The 20,503-nt window shown below is 40.3% G+C and overlaps 1 protein-coding gene across 5 annotated transcripts in view; it reads left to right on the forward strand.

Moving 5' to 3' along the window:
* Positions 1-5,123: 5,123 nt before the first annotated feature.
* Positions 5,124-20,503, forward strand: part of CPM (carboxypeptidase M) — a 135,137-nt gene continuing 119,757 nt past the window's right edge. For 4 of the 5 annotated variants that reach the window (XM_060165431.1, XM_060165432.1, XM_060165433.1 and 1 more), the window contains exons 1-2: positions 5,124-5,229; positions 5,534-5,696. In XM_060165431.1, the coding sequence (XP_060021414.1) occupies positions 5,537-5,696 (160 nt within the window). In that variant the 5' untranslated portion in view covers positions 5,124-5,229; positions 5,534-5,536. Of the gene's footprint in view, positions 5,230-5,533; positions 5,697-20,503 lie in introns of those variants that run through there. The other variant, XM_060165434.1, reaches the window with a different exon arrangement.

Below are 20,503 nucleotides of genomic sequence, written 5' to 3' on the forward strand. Positions count from 1 at the left end.
GTTGTGTAAGTTTCTGCTGTACAATGAAGAGAATCAGCTTCGTAGTCTTTATCAATTTGAGAAAGTTCTCCTCTACTCCTAGTTTACTGAGAGTTTTTATCAAGAATGAGTGTTGGATTCTGTCAAATGCTTTTTTCTGCATCTATTGATACGATCACGTGGTATTTCTTTTTTTAGTCTGTTGAAATGATACGTTACATTATTTGATTTTCAAATGTTTAACCAGCCTTATATACCTGGCATAAATCTAATTGGGTCATGATGTATAATTCTTTTTATACTTTTTTGGATTCAATCTGCTAATATTTGGTTGATGATTTTTGCATCTATGTTCGTGAGAGATACTGGTCTGTAGTTTTCTTTTCTTGTAATATATTTTTCTGATTTTAGTATAAGAATAATGCTGGCATCACAGATGAGTTAGGAAGTATTCCCTCTGCTTTTATACTCTAAAAGAGACTATAGGGAATTAGTTAAATTTCTTCGTTAAATGTTTGGTAGAATTCACCAGTGACCCATCTGGGCCTGGCATTTTCTGTTTTTAGAAGGTTATTAGTTATTGATCAATTTCTTTAATAGATATAGGTCAAATTTTGTCTTTAAAAAAAGAAACTTAGGACTTCCCTGGTGACGCAGTGGTTGAGAGTCCGCCTGCCGATGCAGGGGACATGAGTTCATACCCCGGTCCGGGAAGATCCCACATGCCGCGGAGCGGCTGGGCCCGTGAGCCATGGCCGCTGAGCCTGCGCGTCCGGAGCCTGTGCTCCGCAATGGGAGAGGCCACAACAGTGAGAGGACCACATACCGCAAAAATAAATAAAATAAAATAAAAAGAAATTTAAATGTTAACTTGTAGAAAATTGGTAAGATGCTAATATTTTTGTCTAATAGAGATACAAATAACTTTTGTCCTTTACAGATGAAAATGATTTCTGCTCTGTAGAGAAGATAACACAAAAAGTTATAGTTTACTGCTCTGCAGGACATTAATCAGATTTATATCTAATTTATCAATAATTTAGAATGATTTCAGTATTCTTTTGTTCTTATACTGATATATATAAAACATTATTTCCCATATCTTTCTTGGAACCAGTTTTGTTTCCTGCTGCTTCCTTAATAATGAGTTAAAAACTTGACTTACGTTTACTTTATATTTGTATAAGAACTTTTTCAAACATTTTGAAATTATACTTTTGACATTTTATAGGAATACAGCTTGGCCAAATGCTTTAAATTCCATGTCTAAGAATTGATCCTAAGGAAATAAGTCTGTGCTCAAAAATTTAGCTCTAAGACTATTTACTGTGTATAACAGTGAAATACCGGAAACAAATGTACAACATTAGGGGACTAATTAATACCTAAATTTGTTTTAAGATGGTTGTTTCTGGGTAAATGGAATTTGTAGATCTAAAAAATTTCTTTTACCTTGTTCATATTTTCTTGTGACACTTTTAGAAGAAGGAAAAAGCAAGCTGGAAGGTCACAAAGTCTAGTTTCATTGGTCTTCCCATTTTTGCTGACATCTATTGAGGTATTTAGCCCTTGACGTTAGTCTTCCCCTCTGCTCCAATTCCTACCACTATCTCAGGGAACTTCAGAGTTCTGTCCTTTGACAGAATCATCTACCCACGCTAGTTTCAAATTCCTTAATATCCCATTTCCAATGACCTTCACTTCTGTAATTCACTCCACAGAAATTGTAGATCCCGTCTTCATTTAGAACTGTTTACCTCTGACACTTCTGTGCTTTTCACTCTGTTTTGATTTTAGATGAAAATGCCTTCATTGTTCTTCCGACTAAAAGTAACACATGTTTAACTGCAAAATTTTTCAGAAAATACAGAAAGATTTAAAAAAGAAAAATCAAAACCTGGCAACTTAGAGCTGACCACTCAGCATTCTGTAACCCTTAAAACTTTTCGCTAGGAATAGTTTTTTGTTTGTTTGCTTTTCAAAATGGGAATTTACTATTCATTTTACTTTTACAATCTGCTTTTTGCCACTCAATGACTTATTTTTTCAAGCCAATAAATACACACCTATATCATCATTAATGTGGCTGAAAATATTTTATTGTATGGCTATAATATTCTTTATCTGACCCAAGGTGTCTCAACCTCAGCACCAAAATTTGGGGCTGGATAATTCTTTGTTGTGGGAGGCTGTGTTGTCATTGGAGGATGTTTAGCATCCCTGCCCTCTACCCACTAGATGCCAGTAGCACTGTCCTCCCTGCCCCCCACCCCTACACACCAGTCATGACAATCAAAAATATTTCCACCTAATCCCAAATGTTTTCTTTGGGCAATGTTAACGCCCAGTTGAGAACCACTGATATAATCAACCTGCTATTGTTTGTTTATCTACTTTGTCACAATTAAAAACAGTGGTGCTTATAAAGATCCTAACATATAAACTCAGCACTTCTCCAAATTACTTCTATAGCTTAAGTTTTTATCAAGAAAGAGCGTATTTAAAACTTTGATGTCTATTCCCCAGATTTCCTCCAGAAAGGTGTATCAGTTTATAATACCATTAAAATAGCAGAAATGTCATTTCCCCAGATCTTGTTCATTTCTAGGTATTATCAATCTTTTTAATCTTTCTTGGTGGTAAGCAAAACAAAATATTACTTTCCCCTTTTAATGTGTAATTCTTTGATTGCTAACCAGGTCAGTAACTTTTACTATGTTTATTGACCATTTGTATTACTGCTTTTATGAACCACCTATTAATGGCCTTGCCCATTCTTGATTTTGTAAGAGCTATTAATTCTTCCAGTTTGCAATTTTTTAGGTAAATTTTATGCTGAGTTTTCCTTATAGAAGGTATATATTTTTATGATGTTAAGTTATCTGCCTTTTTATTATGTTTTTACCTTTAGTGGTGTCGTGCTTAGAAAGATCACCTCTGAAGTCTTAAACTTTAGTGTTTTAGTCTATTAGGCCAACGTTTTATTCCTCCATGTCTTTCACACTCTAACACTAAACTTCTTTGACCTCTAGACCATTGCAAATAAAATTTGAACGTACATAGGACTGGAAATCTTATTAAAATGCATGTTCTGATTCAGTAGGTTTGGTGTGAGACAAGGGACTCTGCATTTCCAGCAAGCTCCCAGGTGATGTCAATGCTAGTCCTGGACCACACTTTGAGTGGCTAGGTTCTGGACCTTCAGCCCTCAAACCTCAGGAGATTGGCTCTCTCTTGAATTTGCTTCCATTCCTTACCTAGTGTGAACCCCAAGGGCAGTAATTTCAACTATACCTCACCCCTTTGTTTATCTGGAATAAGAACCCTGGCGACCTCCATCCCAGTATTGACCAAGCCACCATCTTCTCCAGGCTCCAGCCACAGCATCACTAAAGGAAATCTCAAAACTGCCACTTGCTTCTGTAACAAATGTTTGATTTCTAAAGTCAGATCAGAAATCCTTCACTTTGTTCCTTGACAGTTCCCTTTCCCATTCCTTAGAGTAACTTTGCCTAAATTTAATCTCCTTGACCCTATTCCACCTCCTTGCAGGCCTCCAGTCAATGAACAACAATGAAAGAACTTCTTCAAACCATCTGGTAAAAATCACAGTTAGCATAGCAACTGCTGCATACTTTTTCTTTTAATCCACTCAAAAACCCAACACCATTGTATTAAGATTTTCCAACTCTTAGAGAATTCTGTTTAGATTTATTAATTAAACTGGTTATTTACTTAATAGATACCTCCCAGAGTTCTCACAATATGCCTGCCAACCTTATTTAGGTAAGCACAATTATCATTTCCATCTTACCGACTAGGAAACTAAGGCACAGAGAGTTGACACAACCACTGAGTGTCAGAGAAAGGACAGGGACCCATATCATGTGATGCTATAATCATAGCTCAAACTTCTTTACTCCGCTACCCGGGAATCACAGGGGGCCTCAGGTTCCAAACTGCTCAATTCTACAGTAGTATCTGTATCACAAACAAAGAAGAGGCAGGATGAAAAGTAACCTTTAAACATTGTATAAAACAATAACTTATTTAACAACAAAAAAAGAGACAGGATAAAACAATAACTTATTTAACAACAAAAAAAGAGACAGGATAAAACAATAACTTATTTAACAACAAAAAAGAGACAGGCGTTCACTAGCGGTTCTCAGCTCTTGAGGGCACGTTCCATTCACATTCCTGGGCCTCAGAAGTTTTGTTCAACCTATCTGGGGTGGGGCCCTGGCATTACTGTTTTTAATCTGTTAAAGGGGAATGTTATCCCAAATCAGTGCTTTTCAAACGTTTTACATTCAGTGGACCCGTGGCACAAGCCTCCCGTTACTCTGATAGGTAATGTGTGACAGGTGTGCGCAGTCTTTGCCCGTCCCACACACCCTCTGGGTTTCGGCAAAGTCCTTGCTATCTCTAGTGCAAACACAGATCACCCCATCCTTCCAGAAAGAAGCATTTTAGGTAGAGATAACTGAAACTGGCCTAGGCAGTGTTAGTGGCGGCAGCGTTGACTTTACAGTGATGCCTCTGATGCCTTCTTCCATGTGGTTTCCAGATTGCCAGTCTTCAATGTAACGCTGATTTAGTCAAATCTCATACACTATAAATATTTGTCGGAAAATTTCCTGGACTCCACACGACGGCATTTAAAACTTCTACACGCACGTTCTGAAATGCCACGCGACTGCAGAGCAGGGTTGGGCCGCCTGGCGCAGCTGGGAGTGCGGCCCTGGCGACTCGGGTCGGCGCCGAAGAGCAAAGGAGCCCGCTCGGGGCTGCGGGCGCCCGGGACTCGCGGCGCCTCGTGGGGCTCCAGGTGAGCCCGATACGCGCCGGCCCGCACCGCCCAACTCGAAAAGCCGTCCAAGCCTTTAGCGTCTCCAAGCTCGCTGCAGCTGGAGACACCTCGTGCCCCTTTGGTGGGGCGCCCCGGACCCCTTCAGAGGACGAAGCCGTGGCCGGGGTGAGCGCACTGCCAACCTGGGGCGCCGGCAAAAACTGGGGCCGCGCGAGGTAACTCGGTTTCGGGAAGCTCACCGCCGCACCCAGGGACCTCGAAGGAGGCAGAGGAGCCCGAACCGCCCGGCTCGGCCCCGCCCCGGAGTGCTCCTCGCGGCGCCTGAGTGGGCCGGAGAGACGTCAGTCAGGCGTCGTGGGTGGGACCCTGGCCGGGCTATTAATACTGGGTCCCGTCTGGGGGCAGCCGCCGGGCGGCGGTGCGCGCCTGGGCTCGGGGTGAGGAGCGGGACGCGGGAGGGTCGAGCGCAGCTGCTGCAGCTGTCGGGCGGCGGAGAGCGGCCGAGACGTGGGGAGGAGGAGAGGGTGGGAGGCGGGATGGAGGGCACCCGGGGCTACCCGTGTTCCGGGTGCGCTAACTCCCGAAGCTGTTGCTTCCAACTTTTACCTCCTTCGGAAGCTGGGAGTGTTAGTGCCGGGAGATCTGAGACTAGACAGCGGAGCCGAAGCGAGTAACGTGCACACTCCCCACTACCCCCTTCCTCACCTGCTCAGCTTTATTATTGTTTTTATTCATCTCTAGACCATGGACTGCGCCCGCCTCTGGCTAGGGCTGTTGCTGCCTGTGGTAGCTGCGCTGGACTTCAGTTACCACCACCAGCCAGAGATGGAAGCGTTCCTGAAGAGTATTTCCCAAAACTACAGTTCTATCACTCACTTACACAGTATCGGGGAATCTGTGGAAGGTAGGGTCCGTTTCGTGTACTTTCCCAACCCCCTAGTCCTCAGTTTCATTCATTAAATATGCCTTAGCCTCCTGTCCCCTCTCCATGAAGCGACTCAGAGGGTCTCGAGCGGTTCCATCCCTGCCTTGCGTGTTGGTTGTTTCTGCTTTTGTGTGTTGTGTTGCTTTTTGTCAGGGGAGTAGTAAGACCTGAATTTTACTAAACGTCTCCGCTGTCGTTCGGTGCCGAGTGCTTTGCGTTAATGGCGTTCTGTTTTGGGATCTTGCAGACAGTGATTTCCTGGGATGAGTACTTTAGGTTTTAGTTTTCTACATGAACTTCTGCCAAGGAAGTCTGTTTACCCATCTCAGGTTTGTTTCCCTTTTTGATGGCTTCTTTAAATATGACTCGGACTGTTAGGATCGTGTCTTCAAGCCTCTTTTAAACTAAAACAGGGCAGTTCTGTTGGTGAGATTTCTATGTCACGTATAATTAGCCCTATGGCTTAAAGTTATGCAAAAAAGTGGCTTTGGTACTGATTAAAAGGCTATTTTAAAAGTTATCCATTTGAATGAGACAATTGCTGGGTAATAAGTGTACCACAGCAGTGATTGGTATTGCTCTTAGTATGTTCGAGTTCATTATTAATTACTTTGTTTTAATTTAGAAACCATATATTAAGTATAAATATACAACCATATATTAATTCTAATTTTAGTAGATAGGAAAATTGAATCATAGTGAAATTAAGTATTTTGCCCTAGAACACTCAAATCTTGAGTGAGTTTTATAACCAGGATTGGCACTCAGCTGATTCTACTTTAAGGCTTAGCCGTTTTGGGACAAGGCAAATAATTTTACCAGATATTATTATTTCTCAATCTTTTATTATATTGGTACCTCCCCAAAGAGATTAGCAAATAACTTAATGCTTAAATTATAAGTTTTGTCAAGTGTATGTAATTTGGATGTCAGCTCTTTATAAGGTGTATTTCAACCCCGTGTGAATTTTAGCTCTGAGTTTTTCAACCAATTTGTGAGTCTCTTAATTACCATATTCTTAAGTAATCGTTTTCCAAACAATTAAGGCCATGGTTTTTATATTTTAAAAGTATTACATAAATTTGTTTATGTGCAATGCAACATAAAAATTCTTGGCTTATGTGTGTAATGGCATTTTTGTTTTTAAACAACGTTGCTAAGGAGTTGGAGCCAGAATTACTCTATATTTTGCTGTATCATCCAAACTTATAGAGGTTGGATGTATGAGAAAGCGTATCTTGAATCAGCACATGTATTCAGCCTTTTGAAATCATTTTCCCCTAGGGCTAGAGAAGAGCAATTTTAAAAGATCTAAGAATACTAATTACATTAATAAAGGAAATATAGAACACAACTAACTTGAGTTATTGTTCAGTCATTTAACCCACAAGGTGATGCCAGTGTTGTTAATTTTAAGTACTAAATGATTTGGTTTTTATTTTTTTCAAGCACAAAGTGCTTGTGACGGGACTCTCAATGTCAACCAGCTATTTTGATCTACCCTGCGTGCTATCAGACCACGGTAATAATGAAAGGCAGCGGGCTTAATTGTTTTTACCTGGTGTGCACTATTGTGGTTAAAGGACTGAGGAATTACCGTGTAAAAAATAAAATCTGACACTAGTTTAGGTCAAATATTTGTATTGAGTATGTTCTGAATAATTACTCCGGTTAAGAAAAATCCCAAATCTGCTATTAGGTTCTGAGTAGTAGGTTAAACTGCACGCTAGTAACTGGGAGTCGGTTGCCAAGCATATTTGTTGGTACTCTTTTCACTAGATGCAGTTTCCCCTGGCCATCCTGCCCTCTGATGTAAGATAGCTTGCTTAGCAAACAAGATTTACCACATGTGTTATTTATTTTTCTTTGTTATTGTGAATGTGGGCAACATACCTAGAAGGGAAAGTAATCTTCCTACCTTGCCAAATACATTTTTAGTTTTTGTAGATGCATATCACGTGTATTTTCATTACTGTAATCATGGATTCTCTGCTGCTTTTTTTCCCCCAGTTCACATTATTTCATTACGTATTTCCATGAATTGAAAGGTCTGCAGGTGTGAGTTTATTGCTATATAGTCTTTTCTCCTCGATTATGTGAATTTCTTAGTCATTCACCTCTTTGCGGCATCTATATAGCTTCTGGTGGCCTCTGTTATAAACAGTGATGCTAAAAAAAAACATTGATACATGTCATGATTAATGGCCTTCTATTATAATTGTTTTTTTTCCAGTTTTTAATTTTGAAATGTTTGAAACCTACCCAAAAGCTGAGTACATATATACACTTCACCTAGGTTCAGCCATAGTAGACAGACCACATTTCAGTTGAGCCTTCTAGAGGAAATCCCACTACCTAATATCAGAGTAAAGAAAATCTTAGGTAACACAACAGAGGCAACTATAAAACAAAAAGAACAGACAGCTGAGTTGAGAAAAATCAGAAAATGTACAATGTTCATTGATTCATTCCTTCATTCAGTTAAGGGAACACCTCTCCTATCCTTTTTTTTTTAATTACTCCTAAGCCCCTTTGTCTAGCATGTTCCTGGCACGTATTCAGTGATTTTTATCTGTTTGTTTAGTGGCTTGACTATTTACTGAGGGATAGCTATGTGAAGCGAGCAAAAAGTTGTGCCATTTGTGCCCTGCTGTCAGGTAGCCCCCTTTAAAATACAAATGTATTTATTATAGATTCCCCAGCTATTCTCTCCACATCCCCCCAAATTAGTTCTAGGACCACTTTAAATGAGATTTCCTACATCTCTTAGAATCTTGTCTTTCCTCCTGCTAAGTCTAACCTTGATCTGAATAAGGAAGGTTGCAAAGAGAAAGGGTTAGATAATAAAATCTGTTCTAAAGTGCTTTCCATGTATTTGGTGTTGTAATACATTATTTCAATCTCAACAACTCAAATAGGCCTTATACTCATTTACAGAAAGGATCCAATGAGGCACAGAGAAGTTAATTAACTTGCTGAAGATCACACAGCTGATAAGTGTTAGAGGGAGGCTTCAAACTCAGATCCACCTTCTCTGAAGCATATCTCTTTCTCATTAAGGAAGCGGTTTGACACAGATGTGGCTGGTCACATGAAGACTGAGGTAGTTACAGGAGGGTTTCAGAGTCACGTTTTGGGCACACTGGATCTGAAAGTAAAGCTTCTACCAAGGATCCAACACAGTAGCCAGTAGCCACTTGTTTACTGAGCAGCTGAAATGTGACTGGACCAAATTAAGGTGTGCTAAAAGTGACTTTGAAGATTTCATACAAAAAAGTAAAATAGTCCATTAATATTTTTATATTGATTCCATGTTGAAGTGGTAATATTTTAGATATAAAGGCTAAATAAGAAACATTTTTAAAAAACTTCACCTGTTTCTTTTTACTTTTGTTAATATGGTTGTGGTTTCTAAAACATTTTAAATTACATATATGACTTGCACTATATTTTGATTGGGCTGTGCTGATCTAGACGGAAATTTGTTATTAGCAATTTTCTTTTTCTGAGTACAAAAGGAACTCAAGTTCATTTAGAAAATTGGGACGATACAACAAAGCACCAAGGAGAAAAATAAAATCTCACCGTCCAAAGGAAACACTTAGTAAACCTGAAAGACTATATGCCCTGTTTTGTGCCTTTCTCCCCTCCCACTGAGCCAAATATCTTGCTTGCCCCTGCAAACATGTTATTTCTAAGACCTGAGTTTTAATGCCTGCTTTTTGTCCTATCAATGGATATACTGTTGTTTATTTAACTTACATCCCACTGACATTTAGTTTGTTTCTAAATTTTCCTGTTATTAAAAAAAAAAGTGCCATAGTGGACACCTTTGTAGCTAAGACAGCAAAAGTTGTCAGAGCACACGCAGGCTTTGGAACTACAAGGCCCAAGTTCAAATTCTACATCCTCTACTTTGTAGCAGTGTGACACTGGGTGGTTAGAATAATTCCTGGCACGTAATAAGTACTACATAAGAGTTGCTGTTAAAGATACATTACCTGCTATTGGGGATATATTTCCGAAAAGGAAATTACCAGGTCTTAAAGCAGTTCTATGTATTTGATACATGTAACCAAATTGATTTCCAAAAGGAGTATTGATTGATGATCTCAAGAAATGTATGCTTACCTCTTCTCTTTTTTTTTTTTCCTTGCGGTACGCGGGCCTCTCACTGTCGTGGCCTCTCCCGTTGTGGAGCACAGGCTCCGGACGCGCAGGCTCAGCGGCCATGGCTCACGGGCCCAGCCGCTCCGCGGCATGTGGGATCTTCCCAGACCGGGGCACGAACCTGTGTCCCCTGTATCGGCAGGCGGACTCTCAACCACTGCGCCACCAGGGAAGCCCTTACCTCTTCTCTTATACCAGTCATAAATCAGGCATTCCTGGTTTGAAAGATTACTGTAGTATTTGTCAAAGGGTACAAAGTTTTGGTCATACAGGATGAATATGTCCTAGAGATCTACTGCACAGCAGAGTGCTTATAGTTAAAAATATTGTTTACTTTAAAATTTGCTATGAGCGTAGATGTTATGCTAAGTGTTATAGTGATGATGATGTTGAAAGATCACTGTAGCATAAAGTTTTCATTGTTGTGTTTAAAGTATAAAGGAGAATTTATTTCTCCTGCATTTTCCCCCAAGGATTCTCACCTTCACATATGCATTCAACAGATATTTATTGAATTCCTCTGCCAGGAGTCGTCATAACATTGCAGATACTCAAAAATCTCGCTAGAATTGGCTTAAGACCCGTGCCCCAAAGAGGCATGTACCGTGCTCATGTACACAGACCTCTCGTTGCCTACTCCCCTTGCCTGGGTAGATTCTGGCTGGCGAGTCACCCTCTGAAAAGGACACGATACGAGATTTTGCCACAGCATTCGATTTTCTGTCACCCTATTAATTTCTCAAGTGTGATCAGCAAGCCAGTTTGCTTGAGATCCTGTATAAAATGCTTTCTGTGATGTAAATATTGACATATTGAGGACTAAATAGCAAGACAGCCACTAAAATCTGGGAATTTCAGCTGTAATATACATACTTGTGATTTAAAGTTACATTGGGGTAGCAAGCCTTTCCCCTTCTTTAACTTGAAATGTAAAGTCCTTTTCTGAAACACCTTAGGAACCTCAGCCTTGTTTTATAACCATTAAGTTTCTTAAAGACACTGCCTTTTTTTCTTACAAGGAAATGATTTAGATTTCCACTATATTTGTGGTATGAGATTTTAAGAGGAAGAGACAGAATATCCAGAAAGTAACACAGATGTTATTGTGCTTCAACCACCAATACTTTAGTGGCATTTGAAACTTAAAAAAATAATAATTGCAGCCAACATTAAGTGAATTTTACTCTTTGCCTGGCACTTTACATATACCCCTCAATCACTCTCACAACGGCACGAAATACCATTATTATCCCCCAATTTACATGTGAATTGAATGAATCGTCCACAGTTAGTAAATGACAGAGGGGTGATTGGAACCAAAGCCTGTCTTGTGCCAAATAGTGGACCATTAAAGCTCTTTGCTGTAGAGAAAAGTTTCTCCAGTTACCTCTTTCTCTGTTCTTGTCCCTTTTCCCCTCCCCCATACATCCTGCTCCTCCCCTTGCCCCGACTGCTGTGATTCTGCAAAAGCTGAGGAGCATCCTCCATCATCCAAGAAAAGGCCCGTGTAAACTGTATTTTATGTGCGGAGTGATAGGCTATGGAATCCTAGACCCCTTTTCAGTATTTACAGTTTCATCCAAAGCAGTGTGAATTACATATTTTGGTGTAGACTTAATTTTTTTTCTATATACTAAAACTGTTTGGTTATGAGGCAAAAGGAGAAGACTGAGATTCTGGTTTGCACACTTTCAGGACACCCACCCACCAAAATGCTGTCTCCTGAGTTGAGAACAGTGGTTCTCATTAAGAGTAGTACTGCCCCCTAGGGGGAATTTTGGAAATTGAGGGGAGGTTTAGGCCGTAACTTTGAAGTCTTTGGAGGGGGGACCTCGCTGATGCATCCTCCTGATCTTGTTAGCAGCACACAGAATAGTCGTGCCTAGTGAAAAATCGTCCTCCACATTTTCTAATGTCTTCCATAGGTGCAAGACCAGCTTACCAGCTAAAACCAGTTCCGAATTATGTACAAACACAAAATACTTTTTTCCCACAATTTTAATATGTACCAAACTTTCCAGGAATACTACCTGTAGGCAAATTGAGGGAAAATTCAATTATATTTTTCTCTGAACTTGGTTCCGAGATATTTCACGTTCTTAAAATCCTGGCATCAGTGACCACACAGCTGAATCAGTCTGCGTTTGTAATAAATGCCTTCACCGTGAATCTCAAGAATTGATCTAAGCAGCTTTTTCTTATTATAAGTTGCTTTCTTTTTATTTCCCCTTTATGTAAAGTTTGAACATTTTATCAATCTTTCTGAAATTACGTATGCAAATATTATTTTCTGTGGATTTCATGCCAGCATGGTGAAGGAGGAGCTGCAAAATCTTGGACGTGAAAAAAGGCATCAACTGATAGGGTTAGGGACTGTTGGTCTGAAACCACAGATGCAGAGAGCTGATAAGACCCACTTCAAATTTATGTAGCCAGCATACAGAAGGTGTTTGGTTTCCGTTCTTAATCAAAACACGAGTGCCTAGTGGTAACACCGCAGTGACGAATAATATCTAGAGTTGAGAGATAACTGCCATTCGCCCTGTTTCCTTCCTTTGGTTTGTGAATTTAGAATGCCCCTTTCTCGAAGAGTGCAAAGTCAGAACGTAAGATAAGAAGAATCTTAAAGTAAAAAAAAAAAAATGTTTTTTATTGAAATATAATCGATTTACAATGTTGTTAGTTTCAGGTGTACAGCAGAGTGATTCAGTTATATATAGATCTCTTTTGCAGATTCTTTTCCCTTAGAGTTTATTACCCAAAAAAAGGTAAAGTTTTGAAGGTTATATCAAATACCAACATGCATTTGGGTTAGGGGAAGAAGATTAAATCGGAACTTCCTATGTAGTGATTGAAAAGAATTGGTATTCTTCCTAGCTCCGTAGCCATTCAATGTAATATAGGGTAGTAGTTTGCTTGAGAGGTTAGGAAATCCTAATTTGAGTTTGTGTGCAAATAAACAGACATAAAGTAAATAAAACAGACATAAGTTGCACATTAAAAATGTTTTCTCAACCCTGTTTTACAAGGACTGCTACATGTCAGATGTTTAAAAAGTGTACATTTTCTGATCTGTGACCCTTCCTGTACATAACTTTGTCAAAAGCTCAACTGGAGGTTTACTCTCCTTGGCATCACAAAAATGCCGCCAACTTCAAACAAGTTGCCTTCAAACTAGCTTCACAGACATATCCCGAACTTCCTCAGAGCTGAAGATAGCAGCCTTCGTGGTGGGGTATAAAGGCATTAATGACAGGGTAAACCCTTCAAATATGCAAGCACTGTCACAGAGTCTAGAAGAAGAAAGCAAACCCTCTGTTTGTATAAACAAAGAACTTTCAGTTAGTTGTTTACTCAGTTTTTAAAATTTCTCTGATAGGAATCTCTCTGAGGAAACTAGAACCACACTTAAGGAGCACAGCCAAAGTCACCTGAACTGACAGTTATCCAAATACATAACTCAGCCTCCTTTCTGACAAAGTGCACGGGTATACTATGAATACAGTCAGGTGAAATTGAGCACAACGTCACATTTTTAGAGCAGGAATGGATGTTAGAGACCACTTGATCATTTATTCAGTTGACTGAGGCTTGGTTCAAAATGTCACCTCCTCCTGGAAGTCTTTTTCTAGTCGCCTGGGCAGAGTTAGAATCTCCTTGCGCCCCTCTTCCACAGCATCTTCCAGGAGCTCTGTCTATGTTGTACCTGGAGGGCAGGGACCAGGCTTCATTCATCTTCGTATCTTAGACCCAGTTATGTGCTGATTATATGTGACAGGCACAGTGAGGGTCACAGCTGAAGAGTTTTTCCATGCATAGCAAAGGAAACATTAGTGTAAATATGCTTTTATACACTTTTATACAGTATAGTATATAGTATGCTATTATGTATAAGTATATAGGATGTATATTTATATATATACTTTTATATACATTTATATAGTTACACATACTATATGTAACTTTATATACGCAACGTTATGTAGTTATACATATGTTGTATGTAGTAAATACTTCAGTTTCTCAGGAAAATGAAATAGTTTTAGCAAAAACAGGTTATACTGCAATAAAACAATGTTATGGGAAGTAGCATGATACCTTGGAGAGGTAGTATAGGAGGACCTCATTGTGACACAGCTCATGCTGGAGGGCAACAGGGAGGTTAGTGTCCTTCAGGCAGTCAAGGGCATAACTGAGTCATTCACTGACACACCTAGAGGGGTTCTGGCTCCCTCAGCCCCCAAACATTAACCAAACATGTATTAAGAGAAGAGAGAGTAAATATAGGAGACACACACACACCCTCCATTAAGAAGAGGTTAAGTAAATATCCCTGGTTTTATTTGAACAGTGAAAAAATAGTTCAAGTGTCTATCTAGAGAATGTGAAAAAGCGAAAAGGACCATGTGATGAAGCCTCCCCCCTCCCCCCCCCACCAGAAAAGTTAAGCAGATACTTGGAATCCCTCGATTTTAAGGGTCTTTTTTCCCCTCCATACTCAGGAATGCTTTACAGGTTTAAGATGTTCAGGTTTTGGAAATAAACAGGTAGACAGGCTGAAGGTTGAAAGTATCTTAACTTTAATTTTTAGTCCCTGTTAAGTATCCATTCCCTTGCCCATTGTTAGTAACTCAGTCAAGCCCATCCATTAAAATTCTTTTAAAGGGGGCTGTTCACTCCTGAGAAGGTGTGGACGCATGGGGAGAACAGATCATTTTAACATGGGGCAATTCCACAGGAGTTTTCCCATTATTTTAAAATTAGATTTACTTGCACCTTAGTAATAATACCAAATGCACGTGGGGTTAAATTTGAGATGCAGGTTGCTCAATTAAGGAACACATTTTATTTGTTTTCTGTTACTCTTAGAGAATGAGATGAATAATCTCTCTCTACTAGAGATAACCTAGAGATAAGCCTAGTGGGATTATCATTTGTTACCGGTAAGTTCCTTTCTATTTATGAAAAAACAGAAAGACAAATTGGGAAATACCACATTCTAGCCTTAATAAACATGTAGCTGGGCCTGGGTGTCTTGTGAGTTTTAATGACATATACTTCTAAATGCACAAAATGTGTGTTCAGTCTCAGCGGCACTCTAGCTCGCAGGGTAGGGGTGGGCAGAGAGTCCAGAGGCTTTGAGGTGGAAAGGATTGTGCTGTATTCCAAGAACAGAAATGAGGCCAGTGGTGCTGGAGCACAGTAAGCATGCAGAGAATGGTACTGGGTGAAGCTGGAGAGGCGTGCAGGGGACAGTTCACAGAGTGCCTGGTGTGCTAATTCAAACAGGGAGAGTTTGAATTCTGTTCTAAGAATAATGGAAAACCATTGAAGGGTTTTAATCGGAATGATGGCATCTGATGTAGGTGGGAAAATTATGGCATTGGCTGCTGAATAGAGAATTAATTAGAAAGGGGCAAGTATAGAAGCAGGGAGACTAATCCAGTTATAATAATCCAGGCAACTGTTGATGATGGTGATTTGGATGAAGATGCTGTATTAGAAATGGAGAGAAGTGCAGGGATTAGAGATCTACTTTGGAAATAAAACCAACAATACTTCCTTAATGGATTGGAAGGGGGTGGGCAGAGATAGGGAAAAATAGAAGATCCAGGATGACCTTTAGGTTTTCAGCTTGGACAGCTGAGCACCTGAGGTATTATTTACCAAGATAGGAAATACTAGAAGAGGACAAGTTTGGGTTGAAATCAAGACCTCTGATTTAGACAATTTTTTAAAATTTGAAATCCTTAATAGACATCCAGTTGGAACGTCCAGTAGGCAGGTGTGTAGGTGGAGTTTGGAGGAAAGTTTTGGCTGTAGAAATAAGCTTGAGAGTCATCAACATGTAGATGGCATTGAAACCCATGGGATTATAAAATAATCTAACAAGAAAGTAGAGATAAAAGAGGGCCAGAATAGAGCCAGAGGATACTGTTGTATTTTGAGTCTGGTAGAGATAGAAGCCAGCAAAGGAGATGGGAAAAAAAAATTCAGCAAGGAAGTAGGAGAAAGGTGAAGAGTGATATCACAGACATGAAGGAAGGGCAGCAGTTCAAAAAGGAGGCTGTCTCGGGGTCCCATGACCACCCACTAGAGAATTGCTGGAAGGACTCGTGACTCAATAAAGTCATACTCACAGCCAAGATTTATGAAGCCAAGGACACAGTGCCGGCACAGCAGAATAATGATGCATGCAGGCAAAGACTAGAGGAGTCAGCATGGGCTTGCCCGTTCTCCCTCAGTGAGGACCCCACAGATGCATGCTTCTCTCCAGCTGTGCACTCAGGGAAGCCCACTCGAGTCTTGGAGGCCCAGAGTTCTTCACAGGAGCTGGTCACATGACTACTGTGACCCACAGGGTACAGACCCACACTAGATCCCAGGTGCCCATCATGAATCTTCACGTTTACTTTAAACAATGCTTTCCACCTGGTGCACGCTGACGCTCTGTCTTGCATCAATAATTAGTGAACACTGAAGAAGTTTAGTGCTCAGAGTTTGGTTAAGAGTCATTACAATGAGTGCAGGTGTTCCAGAGATAAGCAAGAAGTGAATAAAACAGACCAGCTGTGTTAACTCTTTCCTCACTGAGGTCGTGGCCAACCATGTTGGATGCAGTTACAAGTGAAGACTGAGAGCCATAAAGTTAACTGACAGATCCCAAAGTAGCCTTAGTTAAATCTATTTATCTCTAGACAGATTCATTGAATTTATTCAGCAAACATGTATCGAATGCCTAGTATAGTTTGTGGCGTGTGCTGGCCACAAACTATATATAAAAATATAGAGGTAAAGAAGTCAAACATGGTCCCTGTCCTGATGGAGCCGATGATCTGAGGGGTGAGTGGGAAGGAAGAGACATCCTAGTAAATGCAGATGAGATTCACCCTAGGGGAGTAGATGGCAGGGGATCGGAAGGACAGAAGTCAGCCAGGTGAAAGGGGGAAGGCAAGGCCATAAGTGGCGTGTTCAGAGACCTGGTGGTTAAGGAGCATGTGGACCTTGTGTAGCAAAAGAAGTTGAGTGTGGCTGGAGAGGAAAGCATGAAGGGACGAGAGGAGGCAAGATGGGCAGATCGTGGAAGACCTTTCCCACCTTGTGAAAGACTTCTTGCTTCATCCAAAGGGAGTCACGTCATCCTAGGGACTCCTGCCTGATAGGAAAGTGACAGATTTGTTTTCTTGATTGGAAAATTCCTGATCATTTTACAATTCATTTTGCATTACAGTAAAGATTCCCTTTAAGAAATAAGGTGAAACAGCCATGTCTGGAATAAGAAATCAGTGAGAAAATACAAACATGCCAGGGTGAATAAACGAGAGCACCAACAAAACGTAATAAGAAATCTGTAAAAATAATAACAGTTCCTAAGAGCTGTCAGTGTGAAGAGTTCTGATTTAAATAGCATAATTGGATCAGATTATTCACTTAAACCTTAACGATCACTTATCTTTATCATACAGCTTACCAGAAACATTTCAGTGGCTCATCGCACATCATAGTGTCTTTTTGCCCTCACAGAGCCCAGATCACACAAAAAGAAATGATTTTTTAATCAGCCATTTTGGAGACAAATTCTGGTTATGCCAGACTTATACAGAAAGCGATAAATATTAATTAAATCTAGAATTCAAAGAAAAATGTCAGAGTACCTAGGAACAGACACTTAAAATTTTTCCCCAGCAGTATTGAGATGTAATATTGGCATATGACATTGTGTAAGTTTAAAGTGTGTGACGTGATGATTTGATAACACATGTATTGTAAAAGGTTTACCATAAAAAGATTAGTTAACACATCCTTCTCCTCACACAATTACTATTTTGTTGTGGTGGTGGTGCAAACATTTAAGTCTAATCATTCAGCAACTTTATATAATACCGTATTGTTAACTATAGTCACTGTACTGTATAGTAAATCCTCAGAACCTAGAGCTGGTAGTTTGTACCCCTTGATCAACATCTCCCTATTTCCCCTGATCCCCAGTGCCTGGCAACCACCAATCCACTCTGTTTCTATGAGTTCAGCTTTTTTAGATTCCACATATATGTGAGATCATAGCTCTGTCTCAATTCACCTAGCATAATGCCCTCATTTCCTCCATGCTGTCACAAATGGCAGGATCTCCTTTTCACGGCTGAATAATATTCCATTGTATGTACATATCACATTTTCTTTAACCGTTCATCCATCTGCAGACATTGAGGTTGTTTCTATGTTTTGGCTATTGTGAATAATACTGCATTGAACGTGGGGATGCAGATACCTCTTGGACATACTGATTTCATTTTTCCTTCAGATAAATACCCAGAAGTGGAATTGCTGGATCACATGGTAGTTACGGTTTTAATTTTTTTATAGTAGCTGTACCAATTTACATTCCCGCCAACAGTGCACAAAATAGAAACAGATTACCTTCTATTTTAAAACAGTATTGGAATATTGTTATTATGAAGTACAATTGACCCTTGAATAACACGAGCTTGAACTGCGCTGGTCCACGTACACGCAGATCTTTTTTCAATAGTAAATACAACCAAACTACATGATCCACGGTTGGTTGAATCCTCCACTGAGCAACTACAGATACCAAGGACCAGCTAAGTTATACACAGACTTTGACTGCTCAGAGGCTTGGCACTCCTGACCCCTCTCACTGTTTAAGGGTCAACTGTACAGCCACTTGAACTTTTCAGGTGATATATAGCAGCACTGAGAGGGGACATAATCTTGGGCTCATTTTCTAGGTAAGCTATTGAATAAGAGCAGCAAGGATGGGAAAATGAAAGAAATGCAGCTGCTGTTTACTGAGTACCTGTCATGTGCCAGGCACCGTGCTAAGCCCTTTACAAATTTTCCTCACTTAAGCTATATGAAAACTCTAAGTTACTTACATTCACGTTTTAGAGCTGAGAGCAAAGAGATTTCATAGATGAAGAAATTGATGATCCAAAATTATGTCTTGGTAACTGATAAATTTGGGTTAGTAATCCAAATGTGTCTTTCAGGAATTCATTTACGTGTTCGTTCAACAACGATTTATTGCCCTCCTGTTGTCTACCAGAACCTGGGCAGGTGGATACAAAGAACCTGGACCTTTCTCTTTAGGAACTAGGGCTGGGCCTTACACCCAATCACCTTAATGGGAAAAGTACTGTAACAGGGCCATGACCGTTCAAAGGCCTGGCCTCCAGGGTGCTTGGGAAAGTCGAGAAAGGCTTATCAGGGAAGCTGATAATTGGACAAAGCTTTGACTGTTCCCAGGCAGATAGGTGAGGGGGTAGGAATTCCCGGTAAAGTGAACGGGAAAACAGACTGGAGCTAAGGGGCAGGGTGAGATTTTTCTCCCAGAAGCAGCTGGGGCACTGAATGCTGCCCCTGTACACGGTCAAGGATAAAGAGCTGATGGTGATTTCTAATGTATCTTAGCATCTAGGGTATCTTAGTTTGTGCTCACTGGAAAATACGAAGTTTTAGAAGGATTTTGTCATTATGGGTTTGGTTTTGGTTTGGTTTTGTTTTTTTTAAGCAGATTGTTCAAAGGACAGTGATAAATAGGGAAATATTTTGACTCACGTAAACTCTTCACTAAAACTGCAGTCTTTGTAGCCCCCAGGGGCCTATGATTCCATAGGACATTCTGTTCTCTGTCCTTGGGAAAATATGTTTAAAGAGTAATAAAAGTGGGTATTCGACCATTAGTAATAAAGTTGTACACTTTATTGAATGCTTGTTATGTACTAGCTACTTTCATGCCTTATTTTAAATCCTGCCATCAACCTGGGAATTAAGTAGTGTTATCCGGGTTTTACAGATGGGAAACTGAGGCTTGGGGAAAAGGTGACTTGCCCAAGGCAACTTAGCTGGTTAGGGGCAGAGCTGGGAACTCAAACCCAGGTTTCAAAGTACCAGTTCTTCCAGTTTTCAAATGGTCTCTAGAACCTGGAGGCTTCTGTCAAGATGACTTAGTGAGTAAGGAGACAGTCAACAGCTTGGGTTCCCCTTCCTTAAACCAGAGCAGCTCAGCTTTAACTTCTTACATTGGATCTTCATCCAAGAATCTATTGGCATAAAGGTTCCATGACCCAGGGGCAGGTAACATGAAAACTACTGCACTGACTATGGAGTCTTTGCAATAGACTGAGGTAGTGCCATGAACAAGGCAATACGCCAGACTTCCTGGCGGGTGCTGAGGGGTATTAATTTCTGCCCTTTGGCATGTTCTTTTTTAGTGGGACATATATATGTGATGCTTTACAAAGGTTCAGAGCCCTCTGAAACTGATCAAAACAAGATTGTATCTGTTAGAAAACATTGAATATACTCTATCAAGCCAAATGCTTGTATAAATAAGAGTATCTTGCCTGATCACCTATGTGTTGGATTAGACAAAAGATCTCCCTCGTGAGCCTTCCCATGCCTACATCCTTGCTATACTCTGGGCAGACATAGTCTATCTAAATATCTCAGAATGCTCAGAAACACTCTCACCACCTCTACTGATTTGTCTGGGCCCAGGAGCTCTGTCCTGACAACTGAGATTTAGACTTATACAGCCTCCATTGATGGATGAGGGGTAGAGAGCAGAATCTGGCCATCAAGAACTTTGGATT

Source organism: Lagenorhynchus albirostris, chromosome 11 (genome assembly GCF_949774975.1).
Source record: "Lagenorhynchus albirostris chromosome 11, mLagAlb1.1, whole genome shotgun sequence".
In the NCBI taxonomy this organism is placed as follows: domain Eukaryota; kingdom Metazoa; phylum Chordata; class Mammalia; order Artiodactyla; family Delphinidae; genus Lagenorhynchus; species Lagenorhynchus albirostris.